The 17,058-nt window shown below is 32.9% G+C and overlaps 2 protein-coding genes and 1 non-coding gene across 3 annotated transcripts; 2 read left to right on the top strand and 1 right to left on the bottom strand.

Annotated features, from left to right (window-relative positions):
- Window positions 1-1,643: 1,643 nt before the first annotated feature.
- On the top strand, window positions 1,644-7,304 carry ETFALPHA (electron transfer flavoprotein alpha). Its single transcript, XM_059584886.2, has 8 exons — window positions 1,644-1,781; window positions 2,892-3,074; window positions 3,600-3,811; window positions 5,024-5,187; window positions 5,417-5,575; window positions 5,728-5,780; window positions 6,325-6,465; window positions 7,115-7,304. Exons 1-8 carry the CDS (start codon window positions 1,710-1,712, stop codon window positions 7,190-7,192), a joined length of 1,062 nt encoding a protein of 353 aa, XP_059440869.2. The 5' UTR covers window positions 1,644-1,709; the 3' UTR covers window positions 7,193-7,304.
- Window positions 7,305-7,980: 676 nt separating this feature from the next.
- On the top strand, window positions 7,981-8,051 carry TRNAG-CCC (transfer RNA glycine (anticodon CCC)). Its single transcript has one exon. It is a non-coding gene; the product is annotated as a tRNA-Gly (tRNA).
- Window positions 8,052-11,244: 3,193 nt separating this feature from the next.
- LOC132176441 (vascular-related unknown protein 1) lies at window positions 11,245-12,372 on the bottom strand. Its single transcript, XM_059588646.2, has 3 exons — window positions 11,743-12,372; window positions 11,574-11,642; window positions 11,245-11,454 (listed from the first exon to the last, which is right to left on the bottom strand). Exons 1-3 carry the CDS (start codon window positions 12,064-12,066, stop codon window positions 11,317-11,319), a joined length of 531 nt encoding a protein of 176 aa, XP_059444629.2. The 5' UTR covers window positions 12,067-12,372; the 3' UTR covers window positions 11,245-11,316.
- Window positions 12,373-17,058: the final 4,686 nt, after the last annotated feature.

Below are 17,058 nucleotides of genomic sequence, written 5' to 3'. Positions count from 1 at the left end.
ATGTTCCTTGTATTAAGGTCAGAGGAGATGAGACATAATTCAAGTGTCAAAGCGAGGATAATGACGGGTTGCCGCCGGCACAGAGGATTTCCGCCATGATTGTCAGTTAAAAAGACTAACAATTGCTTCAAATTGCGCGCGTGATCTTCAGTTGCATAGAAGTAGAAATTTCTGAACAGCTGAAAAATCACAAAAGTTGATAGAAGTAGAAATTTCTCTTCTATTATTTTACTTTATTTAGATCTTGTCGTTTTACTATGGGAGGGATTCGTACGTAATTTTCCTTTTAATGCATAATCCAATTAAGGTAACATATTGTCATTCAGAGCTTGCTTGAGATTGCGTTTGAGTGGTTTAAAAGTGCTTTTAACACTTAAAAAGTCCGTTTAAAAAAAAAAAAACTCGTTTGATAAAAAAATTAAAAGTGCTTTTAAGGGTAAAAAAAACTTAAAAATGGTCAAAACGCATTTTTAACAAAAGCTTAAAAATAAAGCTTTTGCCCAAAAACTCTTTTTAACTTAAAAGCTTTATTTTTCAAACGCATTTCCAAACAAGATTTTAGGCTGGTTTGGAGGGATTTAAAAGTTATTTTAATACTAAAAAGTTCGTTTGAAGAAAAAAGTACTTGTTTGGTAAAAAAATTAAAAAACATTTTTAAATGCCAAAAAATGGCTAAAACACTTTTTTGACAAAAGATTAAAAAATGAAGCTTTTGTCAAAAAGTTTTTTTTTTTTTACTTAAAAGCTCTATTTCTTAGAGCTTGTTTGAGATTACGTTTAAAATACCTAAAAATGCTTTTAACACTCAAAAAGTTCGTTTGAAAAAAAAAATACTCATTTGGTAAAAAAATTAAAAGCGCTTTTAAGGGTCAAAAAATCTAAAAATGACAAAAACGCACTTTTGCTAAAGCTTTTGCCCACTAACTATTTTTGCTATTATAATTATTTTTCTCCTATTCAATCTCAAACATGCCCAAAAACTATCTTAAAAGTGCTTTTAAGGGTTCAAAAAAGCCTAAAAATCGACAAAACGTACTTTTGACAAAAACTTAAAAATGAAGCTTTTGCCCAAAAGCTCTTTTTGACTTAAAAACTCTATTTTTCAAACGCAATTCCAAACAAGATTTTAGGCTGGTTTGGAGGGATTTAAAAGTTCTTTTAATACTAAAAAGTTCGTTTGAAAAAAAAAAGTACTTGTTTGGTAAAAAAATTGAAAAGCGTTTTTAAATGTCAAAAAATGGTTAAAACACACTTTTAACAAAAGATTAAAAAATGAAGTTTTGATCAAAAAGTTTTTTTTTTTTGACTTAAAAGCTCTATTTCTTAGAGCATGTTTGAGATTACGTTTAAAAGACCTAAAAATGCTTTTAACACTCAAAAAGTTCGTTTGAAAAAAAAAAAAAATACTCATTTGATAAAAAAATTAAAAGCGCTTTTAAAGGTTAAAAAGCCTAAAAATGACCAAAACGCACTTTTACTAAAGCTTTTGCCCAATAACTATTTTTGCTATTATAATTATTTTTCTCAAATTCAATCTAAAACATGTTTTTATCTTTTAATTTTCGCTTCTGCCCTGAATTATAGTTATTGTTGCTATTAGCTGAACTACTAAAAATACGACGACGTTTGAAACTCTTCATTAAACAAATCGAGCTCCCATCAGCCTCGTCGTTTTCATCTCCCATCGAGGAGAGAAGCTTGCACAAGCAATGGCAGCCCGCGCGATGCTCAGAGCGTTCGCGAAACGCACCCTTCCGTTCCACTCTTTAATTTCTCGATCCGTAAGTTCTCGACCATTTACATATGATTGCTATCTAAGCTTGGATATGTATATTTATGAATGCGTCTTTGAATATATGATATGGATTTAATTCCGATACATGTTTTCTAGCGCTTTCTTTGTTGAGATTTTCGATGGGGGTGGCTTTGTCAGAATTATAAGGCTTAGGCACAAGAAGAGAATATCCGATTCAAATATGATTTGATTGGTTTCACCTCACTCAAGCAGAGGAACCCAGTGAGTTCTCAGTTAAAGAGAAATTTTGTATTGGTACTTGAACACTATAGGCACGCTTCTCAGTGGGGGAGCTGACCCTTCTATATACGAAGCTTGAAAGAAAAATGAACTAAAAACTCTTCTATGCACACTAATCTGTAAAGGCATATGCATCACCTCGACCAACTTTTTTTAAGCTGGCTCGTTGTGCTAGATCACCACTTATTCCAAAAGCTTAAACCGATAAGAAAGAAAGAGTAAATTTAATTATTTGATTAATACTTCAACACTCCTCATGTTTGAGTTCAAACTCACTCTTAATAAGTGTGACCCAACAAAATTGTGGGATGAACTATAGAGTTAAGGTTCGAACTCATGACCCATGCTTTGATAATATGTTAAATAATCACTTATCCTAAAAGTTTTAATTAATAAGAAATTATGAATTTAATCGTTTAATTAATACTTCAATACATAGGGTTACCTAAACTGGCAAGTGGGTATACTCCCTACCTTGTTGGTTGAGGTTCGAATCCCTTCATTGACCTAATGCTTGGGTAAGGGATAGCTCAAGTGCTCAAGGTTTACTCGTGCATTAGAACAATATAATCCTGAGGCTAGCTAGCGTACAAGTTTCTCCTTGTTATCCAAAAAACTTCCTTTTAAACGAAAATGCCAGTCATGTGGCTTATTCTTTCAATCAAAGCACAACTCTTAAGAAATTCAAGAAACAACTCATACAATCAAAGACAGAAGCAAATTGATATCATCACTCTTTCACCTATTGAAATGCATGCAAAGAAGAAAACACATGCAGAGCATGCTTCTATCTATTAGGTTCACTAGCCTACAAGTTGGAGTTGGGGATGACTGTATACAGTTTTTTTCTATGTAGGCTAGCACGTTGGTTCTTGCTGAGCATGGAGGTGGTTCTATCAATGCCTCATCTGTGAGTGCAGTTGCAGCTGCAAGCTCTTTAAGCAAGGACAACTCCATCTCTGTGCTATTGGCCGGCTTGGGTCCTTCACTTCAACAAGCTGCTGCACATGCCGCCTCATGTCATCCTGCAGTTTCTCAGGTAGCTTAAACTCAACCTGTGATCCTCTTACTCTGCATGGACTTCCTGGCTTTCTGCTGCTATTTGTTCCTATAGTCATTTCATTTTTCACTCAAAAATGAACCTGTAGTTGTCTATCAATTTTGAGGTGCTTTTTGGGAAATCTACTGAAATGGGATTAGCATTTATTCTTTAAGATAGAGGCAAAATTGGGTATAATGAATGTTAAATAAGTGTTGATTTGGTCTTCTTTCATAGAGCAGCCCACTGAGTCAAAATATCTGGTTTAGTAATCCACAGCATTGCTATACTTTTCAAGAGTTACATATGACCAACGAGATTTTTCACCTTGCCAAAGCCCGGAAGATTGATGGCCTCTGAGATGTTGTTGTCTTTGATTTTCTCATGGTTAATGTTCAAGGAAGAAAACAATGTATCAATACTTTTAACAATCCTGTCATCTCAGAGTGATATGTCTTTGAGACACAGTTCAAGGACATAATATTATGGGATTCTGAAAGTTGGCAGACACTATTTCTTGCACAGGTGCTTGTAGCTGATTCGGATAAATTTACATATCCTTTAGCAGAACCTTGGGCTAAACTAGTCCATTTGGTTCAGCAGAGAGGTGGCTACTCACACATAATTGCACCTTCAGGTTCATTTGGGAAAAACATTCTACCACGCGCAGCGGCTCTGTTAGATGTTTCTCCAGTTACAGATGTTATTGAAATATCTGAACCTAATTTATTTGTCAGGTACATGCTGTTGCTTAGCCCTATTACATGATTTTGATGCCTTCTCCTTATATGTTGTCTATTCCTACATGAAACCATTCAGCCTACAGGGATGCTAAAGTTAATAGCTTACCCTGAAGGTTGTTGATCGTTGTTTAAAGTTATCCAACAACGCATTGTTAGATATCTATGTCCTTTATGTCTATGAGGAAGGAACCATGACGAGAAAAACATGAGGTTATTTTTTTTATTTTTTTTTTAATCTTTTTTCATTTAATGGTTCATATTCCTTTAAACAGACAAAAGAATATGTAATTACTGCTTTTATTATTTAATGTCCCTGTATCTGTTTTTCCTATGGGTCTGGCTGGTGCCAAGTAAAGTTACTGATCCTGATATTCATATTCCTTTAATTATTTATGACAACTTGCTGCTCTTGTTTTGAGAAGTTAACAAAACTGTATATACATATATTCAAACAATAATATGCTTGAAAATCTTCTGACATTCATACATTCCCAGTATGCAGAATTTTTTTTCTTCTAAAACAAGAGAAATTATTCAGCAAGTAGGAAGCATGATTCCTTAGTCTACTTGCATGTAATCAAATAAAAATGGTCTTATCTACAATCTACTGGTTTCATAATCCACCCCTTACCTAAAAGTCCAAAACATAGTGAGCAATATTGCAAAAAGAAGCATCATTAAAATTCTAGGCATTCATTTCTGCTTCACTGTTGACTGTTGTCATTATCATGTTTCTTCAGTTAATCTACACTGGTAGAATGGTTTTTTGCACATCACATGACATTAGCAAAGAAAAGGATTAGCGATTTCTAGAAATCAACTTACTTTACCTAGCTATAAAACCTTAGGTATTATTCACCTCATTTTTTAACAGAGTAACCGTTCTTATGCTAATGCTAATTCCCTGATGATTTTACAAGCTCATTATGTCATATAGATAATCGATATCAAGCAATGCTTGAAAGTTGAAATATTTGAAATCCTCAATGAGGCATCACAATCGCATAAACTGAAAGCAAACACTAAATGGCATACAATTTCACTTTTAATGGTGTCTTCTTGTGTCCTGGAAAGGTGCTCAGGTGGGCCGTTTTCTGCTCCTCGGGCTTTAGCATTATTCAAGTTCACTCTTAATCCTTAACTATGTGTCAAGGTAAATGAGATTTCCTTATCTGACTGAAGTTAAGATCTAAAATCATTTGGCAGGCCCATATATGCTGGAAATGCACTTTGTACAGTTCGATATAATGGTGACAGCCCTTGTATGTTGACCATTAGATCCACATCTTTCCCAGTGCCCCCAACCTCAGCTGATTCAAAAGATAATGAAGCTCCTATCTCCCAGGTTGATCTCTCGACCTTCGGTGAAGGTCTGTTTTTCTTTTTCCAATGGATAGGAATTCTTTTTGTCGGCTACTCTCTGCCTTGTATATATCGAAAGAAGAGAATGTATCTAGTCCTCTGTTTATCTATTGATTTGTAGTTCTTGTTCAATATTTAAAATGCTGAAGTTAATAATCTATTGGGTGATTCTGGGTAATCAGATTTATCTGGTAATTACTTGTATTTCCTGACAGGGTATTGTGTATTTATTAACAGATTCTATAGGTAAATCTAGATATGTAAATCAGACCTCTCAGAATACAGAACGCCCAGATCTTGGGAATGCACGAATTGTAGTCACAGGGGGCCGTGGGTTGAAAAATGCTGAGAACTTCAAGATGATAGAGAAGCTTGCAGAGAAACTTGGTGCAGCTGGTACATTTTACATTTAAGAAGAATTTTTGTTCTTGCTTCTTGGACATATAAGCATATGCTGTTGTTGTAAATATGACCTCTCTCTCTCTCTCTCTCTCTCTCTCTCAACAATATAAGTATAATTTGGTGATTCTTTCTTCCTTTTTGCTTAGTTGGTGCTACCCGTGCTGCTGTTGATGCTGGATTTGTTCCTAATGACCTCCAGGTAACACCTATTATGGGTATCCCCAACTTTGTATATATCACTTAATATCATCAGATAGCCCTTTCATTCCATTAGTTCCTTGTTCTTTACAATCTTAAATTTGTTTGAACTCATTTGCTCTAATTGCTGTTATGCAACTCAGAAGAGTAGAATTGTTTCAGCTGTTCGTTCTGACTTGAAAGCTGTGATAATTCTGAATTTGGAACCTAGAAAAATAGAAAGAAAAAGAAAAGAAGAAAAAATGTATGCAATGTAGATGCTTCATCTTGAGTACTTATTACAATACTCATACACGCAATAACACTGTTTATAATTTGAAATACATACAGAAACACAATATATTTTGGTGGTACCTCTGCCTGATGCTTGATAAGTTTGGTATTCTCATGATGGCGTGAGAACTTACCTACTTACTGTCTTTTTGGGTTCTGTGGTGCCTCTGATACATTATAAATATGTTTACGATTCACTTTTGGAGAGGGGGGAGGGGGGTTCTTATATATGTTTTCTTCCATGGTCTTAGTTGAGTGCTTTTTTGTGTCAGGTTGGCCAAACTGGAAAGATTGTCGCCCCAGAGTTATATATGGCTTTTGGTGTATCAGGAGCCATCCAGCACTTGGCAGGCATTAGAGATTCCAAGGTCATTGTTGCTGTTAACAAAGATGCAGATGCAGCCATATTTCAGGTGATGGCTTTTAGCATTTTTGTGCTCTTTTGCTCAATTAGTTGAATTTGTGCATTTCAAAGCTATTTTTCATCTTATTATTAAAAAAAAAAAAAAGAGCCATTTTTCATCTTCTTGTGTTTGATGAAACACTTCCGTGCTGGGAAATGGTAACTGTGTGTTCAAATGAGACTAGCAATTCCATGTCTTGTGGTAAATAATGTACTTTGCTAGTTTTCTCCTCCTACGGTATGCAATTGCTGGTTACATTTGGGATATGAGATCATCAGGAAGTTGTCTTTTTTCTTTTCAGTTTGATTAAACAGTTAAACTTATAAACTGAAATTTGTGTGTACCATACAAGCGAATTATAGTCATTGAGCAAACCGCTAATGGAGAATACTTATATTTTTCAGAATAATTAAAGTTTTCTTTATCTTACCTTTCCCTGCTTTGACTGCCAAAAAATCTAAACAACTTTCAGCTTTTAGAGCTAGATAACCTCTTTTCAATTGCGATAGAATGATGCATTAGTAATGCCTTTGCTCAATGCTTTTACTCACTGAAAATCCTGCTTTGCTTTGATTTCTTTTCGGATGCAAGCTTTTGTGGAAAGAGATTTTTCTTGCATCTGGTTTTTGCCCTTCTAAAAGCTCTCCTTGAATTGCAGGTTGCTGATTATGGACTCGTAGGTGATCTTTTTGAGGTGATACCAGAATTGCTAGAGAAGCTTCCAGAGAGAAAATAAACCTCCTAACTAGTGCATTTCCAGACTTCTTGTTGCTGAATATCTTGTTTATAAGAAGTTTCAAGTAGTATGAATATTAATAATCATAATAATTGAAAATTAATTTTGAATATGTCCGTCTATCAGTACTGTTTGTGATGTTACCTCATTTTCTTTGGACTTCCTTTAACATATAAGCAGATTTGAATTGGTCTCAGCTTGTAGATAAGTAGTATAGCCAATAAATCAAATTCTCATTTAGAGGAATTATCAACCAACAAGAAAATGGCATTGCATATATAAAGAAAGAGTGGGTGAAGCTTCTCTAACATCAGAGCTACTTCTCTATTATAAGTAGATTGCCTGGACAGTCTCAAGAAGACAGTGAACTCCTTTCCTTCAGAAGGACCAAGGTTGCTGTTGAAACATAAAAAGATATATGCAAAACTCTTTTCCTGATTTTACTTATTAGGAAACGATTATAGTATGTGATTTCTGCTCTGTATAGTTGCCTTCCCATCAAAGCTGCTTTTATTTGCTGAAAATTCTATCCAATATGAATAACCAAACCATTAAAAAAGTATGTTTAGGGATAATAGTATGGATACCATATGAGATGTAACCAAGTAGTCTTTGGCAAAGTGATTTTTATGGCTGCCCACGTATCTCCTAAATTATATTTTTCGGATTTTAAAATTGTATAAGTACATTTATTAGGTTTATCTTGCTATGGAATATAATTCCATAAATCTTCTGACTTAACAAAGGATCGATAAAATAGTTTGTTTATTCAGAAGAATAGTCAACGAGCGCATCTAGTGTAGTGGTATCATAGTACCCTCCCACGGTACTGACCGGGGTTCGATTCCCCGGATGCGCATAATATTTTTTTCTCTCTCTTTTTTTTTTTTTTTTTTTTTTTTTTTAAGTCCTGTTCATATCCCACCAAATTTAGGATCACTAGGTCTCCCAAAGGTTTGAAGAGTCAAGTGAAATTGTGTTTAACGTGTTGTGAGGGACACCTTGTGTATTGTGAGGAATCAAGGACACTGAAATCATTTTGATTGGATGGCTTTGTGGTGATAGCCACTAGAGAGTGGCACAAAAGTTCAAATGGGTCAGAAAGTCCGTTCTATATCTATCAAATGTGTATATGTGGGATTGTTATTTGTCCAACACCATGTCTCTGTGTGTCATCCACATCTTACCATGTGCAGCTTGTCCCATGAAACCATACAAAATGTTTTTAAAAGCTACCCAAACATGTGGGGGATCATTGCTAACTTCATCTCAAACACATGGCCACTTTAATTATACAGTTAGTTCTCTAGTTATTGTCATTCGGTTATAGGTTTTTTACCCCGTCTCACTTAAAGATTTTACATGTTGAGCCTCATGACTTGTCGATGGAGCGTTTAATTAAACTGACTTAACAGTTTGATTAGGCTCTTACTGAGTGAGTAATGGGTACACAAAGCATGACAATTCCAATAAGTAAACAAACATTAGCTACCTGTTTTGGTCAAGTCATTTTGGAAATTTTTCCAAAAAGCAAGTGTAAATGTGTAAATGTTTCAACCCTCAATCAAATAAAGGCTTAATTAATTATTAGTACTCAGATTTGTCATCCTAGTTTGAAGAACATGTATGGGAGCTTGACTTTATGGGATGATAATAGTGTTAGCACATCAACTCATGGGGCCATGGAATCTCCCATTTTATTAGGTAAGTGACAAAGCTCGAACTCTTTCTAATTATAATTAGGTGGCATGCATGCATACACATTTTAGTTATGGGCATCCCATGAACTTCATATGCAGCTAGCTAGCTAGCTAGTTCAACGAATGTAGGCGTGAGGTTGCTTCTTAATTTTCTTTTCTGAAGTGACAAGCTTCCTCTTTTAGGAACTTCCAAATGCCAACCCTATCAATCCTATCATTCATCCAAAAAAAGTAAAAAAATCCTCACAATCCAACTCTATTCTAAGGTTTTATTGCATATCAATTTTTTTTTTCTTAGCACCGACTACCGAGTCAATCATATAAGAGAAACGTTAAACACATTCTCACTCTCATATTATACGTATTCCATGACGTTTTTAGTGCCACGTCGAAGAGTGTATAATTGTTCCTCAAAAGAAAAAAGAAAATCCGAGTTGAGCTTGACTTTATGAAAGGAAATGGTTTGGTAAGGGGACAAATTCTATGTTAATTAGTAATTAATTAATTTACTCACATTCTAATCATGAGGGCATCCATGAAACTTCACTGCTCAACTTGCTTTTGTTTGAAGTGAGAATCTTTCTCACTTATGAAACTTTTTAATTAATGGTTTCCCTGTCCAAGCAATCTCTCCTAAATTTTTATTTTATTACAGACCTGTACCTTAACATCCGAATATGTTCAAAAGTCCCCATTTTTTTTTTTTTTTATATATATATATATAGACTGTCCACCTTTTCTTTCTTTCATCTCTCTTTGAAATTAATTAGATATATATGGAGGCAAGTAGCACATTTATAACTATTGCACTTATAACCATGCAACTATATATAAAGTCAATCAACTATAAGACTTCAAAAAATAATAATAATAATAATAATAAAATTAAAGTAACAAATAATTTTTATAAATGTCTACAGTATTTGTATTCCATCTTCTAAAGCAAACTCCTATCAAATTTTATAAATTTAATGGTATATATATTATCGCGTTATTTAAAATTACAACAAAGTCTTCACCATAAAATAAATCTCTCAATTTCCCTTGAAATGAAAGTATTAGGCTCCTACATCTAGTCCGTGGATCAATATTGCAAATTATGAATAGTAGTTGTCAAAACTACATTATGTTTTTGTCGGTGATCTGGATCATCAGGAACGACACTTGATTTATGGTTGTCGTACGGAATATCAGCCTTTTTTCTAGAGTTCATGCCGGTTAATTATTATAATTGTGTTCGACAATGAAACGAAAAAAGAGAATAGTATCGTAATCGTACTACAGTAAATTTGATTGATATATATACAGGAGAAAAAGTAAAAATATTTTATATAAAAAAGTAAAAAAATTTGTTTTGTAGTGATTTTTTTATTTGAATAGTAATAAAAAGTGATTAATGTAATATAAAAAATAAAAATGTTGGAATTGATTTTAAGAAGAATTTTTTAAGTTTTTGGATCCGGTTCGGCCTGGCCCTTTGCCAAACACAACCTATGTTCTTTTTGATTTGTAAAGAATGAACAAGAAGGAACACTAGAGATTTTTCTTTTTTCTTTTTTCTTTTTTAACTAAAAAAAAGATTTTGTTTTTCAATTATTGGCATAAATAATCAAGTGATGTACTATATATGTACATTAATATACAACCAAGCATTTGTTTTTGGTTGTGCGTGTATTAATTTCCCGCACCGTTACTTCTAAAAAATAGTAATTTTAAAAAATGGTTAATAAAAATACAGTTAAAAGTTAGGTGTTCAGTAAATTGTAGTTTGTTTTCTAAAGTTTTGCGTGCTTTTTTACACCTGCTATTTGAAAGCTTGGATTTTTTCACATTTTCAAACCACTAATTAATTTTTTTAAAATGCACTTTTTACTTGCGAAATCAAACAGACTCTTAATCATCAGATAACGGTGTTATAATAACTACGAAACCCTGTATTTGCTGATATGTGTTGCTCTTGCCAACATCTTATGACTAGGTTTTTGTGGACCTAACGTGGAATATAATCTCTCTATATATTCGAATGGATGATTGCAAGAATTAATGACCCAAAAAAAAAACAAAAGAAAAAAAAAATGTTCACTAGTAAAAAGTTTGGACTTCTTCTAAAGTACTTCTGTCGGTACTATAATCAATCAACTTAATTAATAAAAAGTGCTTTCTTTTTCATCTTAATTTCCCTATATTATTTCTCCATATATATATATATATATATATATCTCAAATGCAAGCAAGGCCACTTAATTTTCCCCCCCTTTTTCTGCATAAATTGTGGTTCTCAATATTAGGAAGAAAAAAAAAAAAAAGAAAGAAAAAAAAGGAGTGGCTCTCAATATATAGTTGGAGCTGATACTAAAACAATGACTCTTAATTGCATTATATACAGAAATAACAGTGATTTAGGGAAGATTAAATTGGAATTAATTACCCAAAATAATTAATTAACATAGAGAAAGGAACTAAGCAAAGGCCACTCTTTTTTAGTTCTGTGCAATCACTATCTCTCCCAATAAAACCCACTTCACTTCTCTCCTCTATCTGTCCTGAAGCACTCCCTTTCTCCTATAAAAAACAGCACACAAAGGCTCCTTGTAATTAGCTCATATATGACTCATACATTCACCACTCACAAATTAAAGCTAGCCATGAAATAAATAATTAATAGATGTACGTTTAATTACCTGAGATATTTCTGTATTATCGCTTCGTTTTGCAATCTTCATATTCATCTCATTCAGTTCATTACAAACCTACCAAAACAGAAAAAAAAAAAGAAAAAAAAAAGAGAAGAAGATTATTTTCCACATATATATGCTCAAAGAATGTGAATATGAAAAATAAAATTCTGACCTTGGGGCTGCTGACAGGAGAGCTAGCAGTATCTTCCAGAGAATCATCAACCAAAGCTCCGATTGTTTTCCTCTTCTTGAAGCTCAATCTTTTACTACTCTTAACCATAGACTTTTTCCCGATCAAAGAAGCAGCATCAGAAACCAGAGAATTAGAGGTTTCAAAACGGGAAGAGCAATAACGACTCATCATGTGTTCTTCGTTGTTGTTGTTGTTGACTAAGAAATCTTCAAAGTAGACAGTCCAGCCACTCTCCTCGGGAGACCCAGAAGTTCTTTCATTGGATGAGAGGGCTTTGCTCATAGAATTGATCGAGTTCTCCATCCCAAAAAGCAAAGAGAAAAGATGAATATTTCAAGAAGAAAAAAAAAAATATAGAAATGAGGTTTGGTGGCCGGTTTGAGAGAAACCCTCTTAAAGGAAGCACATATAGTGCAGAGAAAAACATAGAATAGAATAAATAGAGAATCGTGAAGCACATGAGTTGGTAATATTGGTGTGGGGCATAGGAAAATTAGTTAAAACTGAGAGAGAAAGAGAAAGAGAGAGAGGGTTTGACATTGTTATAAATGAAAAGGATATAGATATGCAGCAGCAACAGAGATTTGCCAAAATATTTCTAGGGTGGACTTTACCTGATTTCCACCAAATGCGTTGAAGGAGCCACTCAGTCACATAAAGCGACCTTGTACCAGATTTATGCTCTTTTTTTTTTTTTGTTTATCTCAGGAGAAGTAGTACTACTATATGCTTGTTATTTCTCTCCTTTACAAATATATATATTACACGTAAATCCATTACTTTTTCACAATTAATATTGATGTAGATTGCAATATATATATTATTTTTTCAAACAATATTCCATTCTAAGACCTTCTCAGACCATGACCACTACCCACTTTTGCCATTGAATTGAACCACAAACCTGTGCTGTAAAATTAAGGATGTTGGTTTTGTTTCTGCAACCTAATTGTTAAATTACCACTTACTTTAAAAGTTAAGTTTACAAAAATGATTGAATTTAATCATTTAATTTTTATTATGATAATTTTCGTCACGTGTAAGCTTAAAGCTTTGAATTCAAGACATATTTTATAATACGCTTATAAGAATGAATAAATTTAACCATTTAGTATATACTATATAACCATTTAAGAAAAAAAAATATATATCATATAACCATCTTTTTCAGGGCACTATATAATTAGCTTGGGGCCATCAAATAGGATTGGAATTCAAACATTTGGTCAAAATTTCCTTTCCGGCCATCCAAACACCATATAAATCAACTTGCTATAAATTGATCTCCCATGATGCATGGACAACTTTCACATTCTCTGCACTATCTCGTGAGAAATAGAAATGCTTGCTTTAATTTGGTCATCACGTTGGTTTCTAGGTCATCCATTGAAAATCAAGATGGCCCCCCATCATGGATGAATAATGAATATATTGAGGCTATTGACTTGGGCTAGAAAGAAACATAAAATATTACTAGAAAAAGGTTTTTAATTGGAAAACTAAAATAGCTTTATTAAATTATTATAACTTGTAAGCCTCTTGTTGCCTACTTGTTTAATGATCACCTGTTTGGTATTTTGCTGACGTTGTTTCTTAAATTTTGTTTATAGCTTTGGCGGTCCCAATTATATACCTCATCATAGATTGCAATACGATTTGTTTTTCTTTTTTAATCAACTTAATTTACTTATGAATTGTTTGGGTGTGTGTTTGAAGCCTAAAAGTACACTTAATACTCCAAAAGTCTTTTTTTTTTTAAAAAAACTCATTTGGTAAAAAAAACTAGAAGAGCTTTTGAGGACCAATTTAAAAAGTCTAAAAATAGTCAAAACGTACTTTTATCAAAAAAATATTTTTGACTTAAAAATTCTATTTTTTAAATACAATCTCAAACATGCCTTGTTACACCTCTAAACAGAAGGATATGCCCACATAATTAGGAACATATAAACAACATATTCCTTGTTTTAATGATAAACTAATTGTTTTACGGTTATATATGTTTGTACGAGGCAGAAATTAAAGGAAAGACAAATAAATAAATAAATAAAAAGTTCAAACTTCCAAACATTTTTGAAAAATAAATCAATTTAGTTAGGACGTGTCAGTTATATTTCTATTTCACTAGGCAGCTTTGATTGCGCTGCAGATAAAGTGCTAGCTGAGAATGGTGTACCGAAGAAAAAACCTTGACTATGATAAACATGAATAAAAACAAGCAATAATTTGGAGAGTTTAGCCTGCAAAAGTCATCTCCTTTATTTTGCTGAAATAAGTGTCCCTCCTTACTCCGATCAAGTCAATGGAGCAAGTCAAAATTCACCCACTAAAAAGAATATGATTTTGTGTGTATGGATCGAGAGGAGATCAGGAGACTAGACTTAGCCTATATATAGAAGAGTACTAGATATAACCTACTCATCATAGATAGACTTCTAGCTTTGATATAATTACAAGCCTACATATATATTGTCTACCATATATATATATATATAGTAGCAGCTAGGCTAGGAATCCAATTCCGAGTTAAGGTGTATAACTCAGTAATTATTCAACAACATTTGAGCCTGTTATTTTAGGTTTTGTGTCCAATACGTTTTAACAAACTAAAACCCACAATCAATATTGTAAGTCTAATAAATAAAATGTTCCAACATTCTCTGAGTACTTTGGCGACATTGATTGCTAGCATTATTTTAAAACATTTTGTTTTTTTTTTTTGTTTTGAAAATGACTATTGGGTTGAACAATTTAAAGCATTCACAATGGAGAAATTAAATTTTTATGCAAAATAACTCATCAAAACTCACTTTTATCTAGTTTAGCTAATAAATTTTTAAATGCCTCTACATTCGATTAGCTATATTTCTATTTATTCTATTAAAATAATATTTTATTTTTAATTTTTTATTAATTTTAATTCAAAAAACTATTTTCATTAAAAAAAAAAAACACCAAAAACAACTAATCACCACTTGAAAAGTGGAAAAAGATTTGGATAAAAAAAAGAGAAAACATGCGAGATAACAATAAATGAAAACACCTTAGTCAATTTGATTCAACAAGAACATTAATATTGAACCTGAGAGTCGTTACTTACACCATTTATTTGATATATATAAGACCATTCCATAATCACAAATGTTAACACTAGATCTTATCGGCTTGAATCGTAGAACAATGTGATGGTATATATGTAGTGTGAAACTAGCACACAAATGAGTGATCAATAATTGTGTTAATTCATATTACTCATCTTTATGTTTTCCAACAAAAACAATACATCAAGCTAGCACCCAATGTCGACGCTCCCATATATATATATATATATATATATATATATATATATATATATATATATATTCTCATTATATTGCTTTTTAATCTTGTTTTAAGACACTGATTCTTGTTGAACTTTTCCCCTTTTATAATAGGCACATGATCTCCCTGTGAACAATATTTCACATAAAATTTCTCAAGAACACATTGAACTAGATGCCCTTTCGAGAGTCCCATGGCTCTGTGCCCTAGCTATCACGTTGATTAATATATGTGTTTCACTCATGAAGTAGTCCCAATTAAATCACTGCTAGCAAGAAGAATGTAATCAACATACAACACAAGAAGAATGAATTCTCCAGCATTAATGATGATCTTGCACTAATAACTATTATGTTTATTTATAGGAACATTAATATTTTAATGTGGTCAAAATGGTGTTTGAGAACTTGTTGACATTTATCCACATCCAAAACCGATTGATTGTAATGGGTGTTTAAAACTTTAACGGATTCAAAAGGAAAAGTTGAACGGCACAAGGTTAGGCTGGTTGCGAAAGGGTTCACTCAAAGAGGGGGCATTGACTATATATATATAATGAAACTATTTCACCAGTACTCTAATCAAAGGATTCACTAAGAATTATCATGACACTAGTAACTTATTTTGGTTTATATACCGTACGTAGCCCGAAGGTTTCATGGCAAAAGGGAATTTTAAGAAAGAAATCTACCATTGCATGCATGGAATTTGATGAAATTGTACGTGACATATTCTGGAATTTGTTGAAAACACAATGGACCAATGAATATATATATATATATATATACATTCATTGGTATCTCAATTTGATGATGGTCTCCTTTCTCTCTGTGATCTTGAACACCCCCCTTCCCTTGGTTCTGTCTTTGTTCTTGACATCCTCATTGTAATCTCCCCACCCCCCCTTTCCCTTGGTTCCGTTCCTTGTTCTTGACCCTCATTGTAATCTCCTAATTAATTATCCTTATGTCTCATGCACCCATTTACATTTAATTCCTTAGACCCCAAACACTCATTCCATAAAGTCACATTTTTATATTACAATTATGAAAGTAGTACCATCTTTTGTAAACTAATTTATCATCATTGACTTTGCATCAACGTTATAAAAATCTTAGCTAGAATATTTAGGAAGATTTTGTTCTGATTAAAAACACACACACACACACATTAATAGGCCTCCAATTATAAGGGCTTAAACCTACCCCCATTTCATATTTTATATATATAACTATATAAGTACTCTTGCGTATAGATCAAGTCATCCACAAGGAACCTAGTGAAGGTCACACATCTAGCCACCCATAATATTTCTAATATGGATCCTGACCTAAAAGTGGGCGACCTATATGGGTCCCTGGCCTGGCCTATATAGGGGCCACACAATAATATATATTTCATGTTAGTTTAATAATTGTGAGATTAATCAAGGAAAGTAGAGGAGGTGATGGGTCTCATTTCTAATGACATGGAGAAGTGAGTAATGACCACTATTTTAGTTGGGTCCAACATAGCTAGCTATAACATGATTCATCAAGATTGTTTCTAAATGATGGTCAAATTCTAATGTATTTTTCTTTTTAATTTGAATATGTTATCCAATCGTAGATTTCGGTGATGGCTAGAGGCATGACTCTTTCAAAGTTCAATCATCATCATGAAGCATAAAATCAGTAGGAAAGAAATGGCACATGCCACATGGGGCGATCATATACTCGTCCGCCCTACCAGAACATGCCAACACATGCCAAGTCATACACCACCAAATTAATCTACTTGTTAATTTTTTTTACTTGTTCACGAGGAGAAACCATACTATATATAGAGTAGAAATCAATAATGTTATTTTTCACGTTCTTTATATATATATAAACTAATAAATTGTGAGAAGAGTAGCAGTACTATTTTATATTATATATAAAAGTAGATTTTTTCAAGAGAATAACTTATCATTATGATAAGTGGCATATAAAA

The sequence above is a fragment of the Corylus avellana genome, chromosome 3, assembly GCF_965113065.1.
Source record: "Corylus avellana chromosome 3, dhCorAvel1.hap1.2, whole genome shotgun sequence".
NCBI classification, from domain to species: Eukaryota; Viridiplantae; Streptophyta; class Magnoliopsida; order Fagales; family Betulaceae; genus Corylus; species Corylus avellana.
Note: the sequence above shows the minus strand (reverse complement) of the source record. Positions and strands in the feature narration are given on the sequence as shown.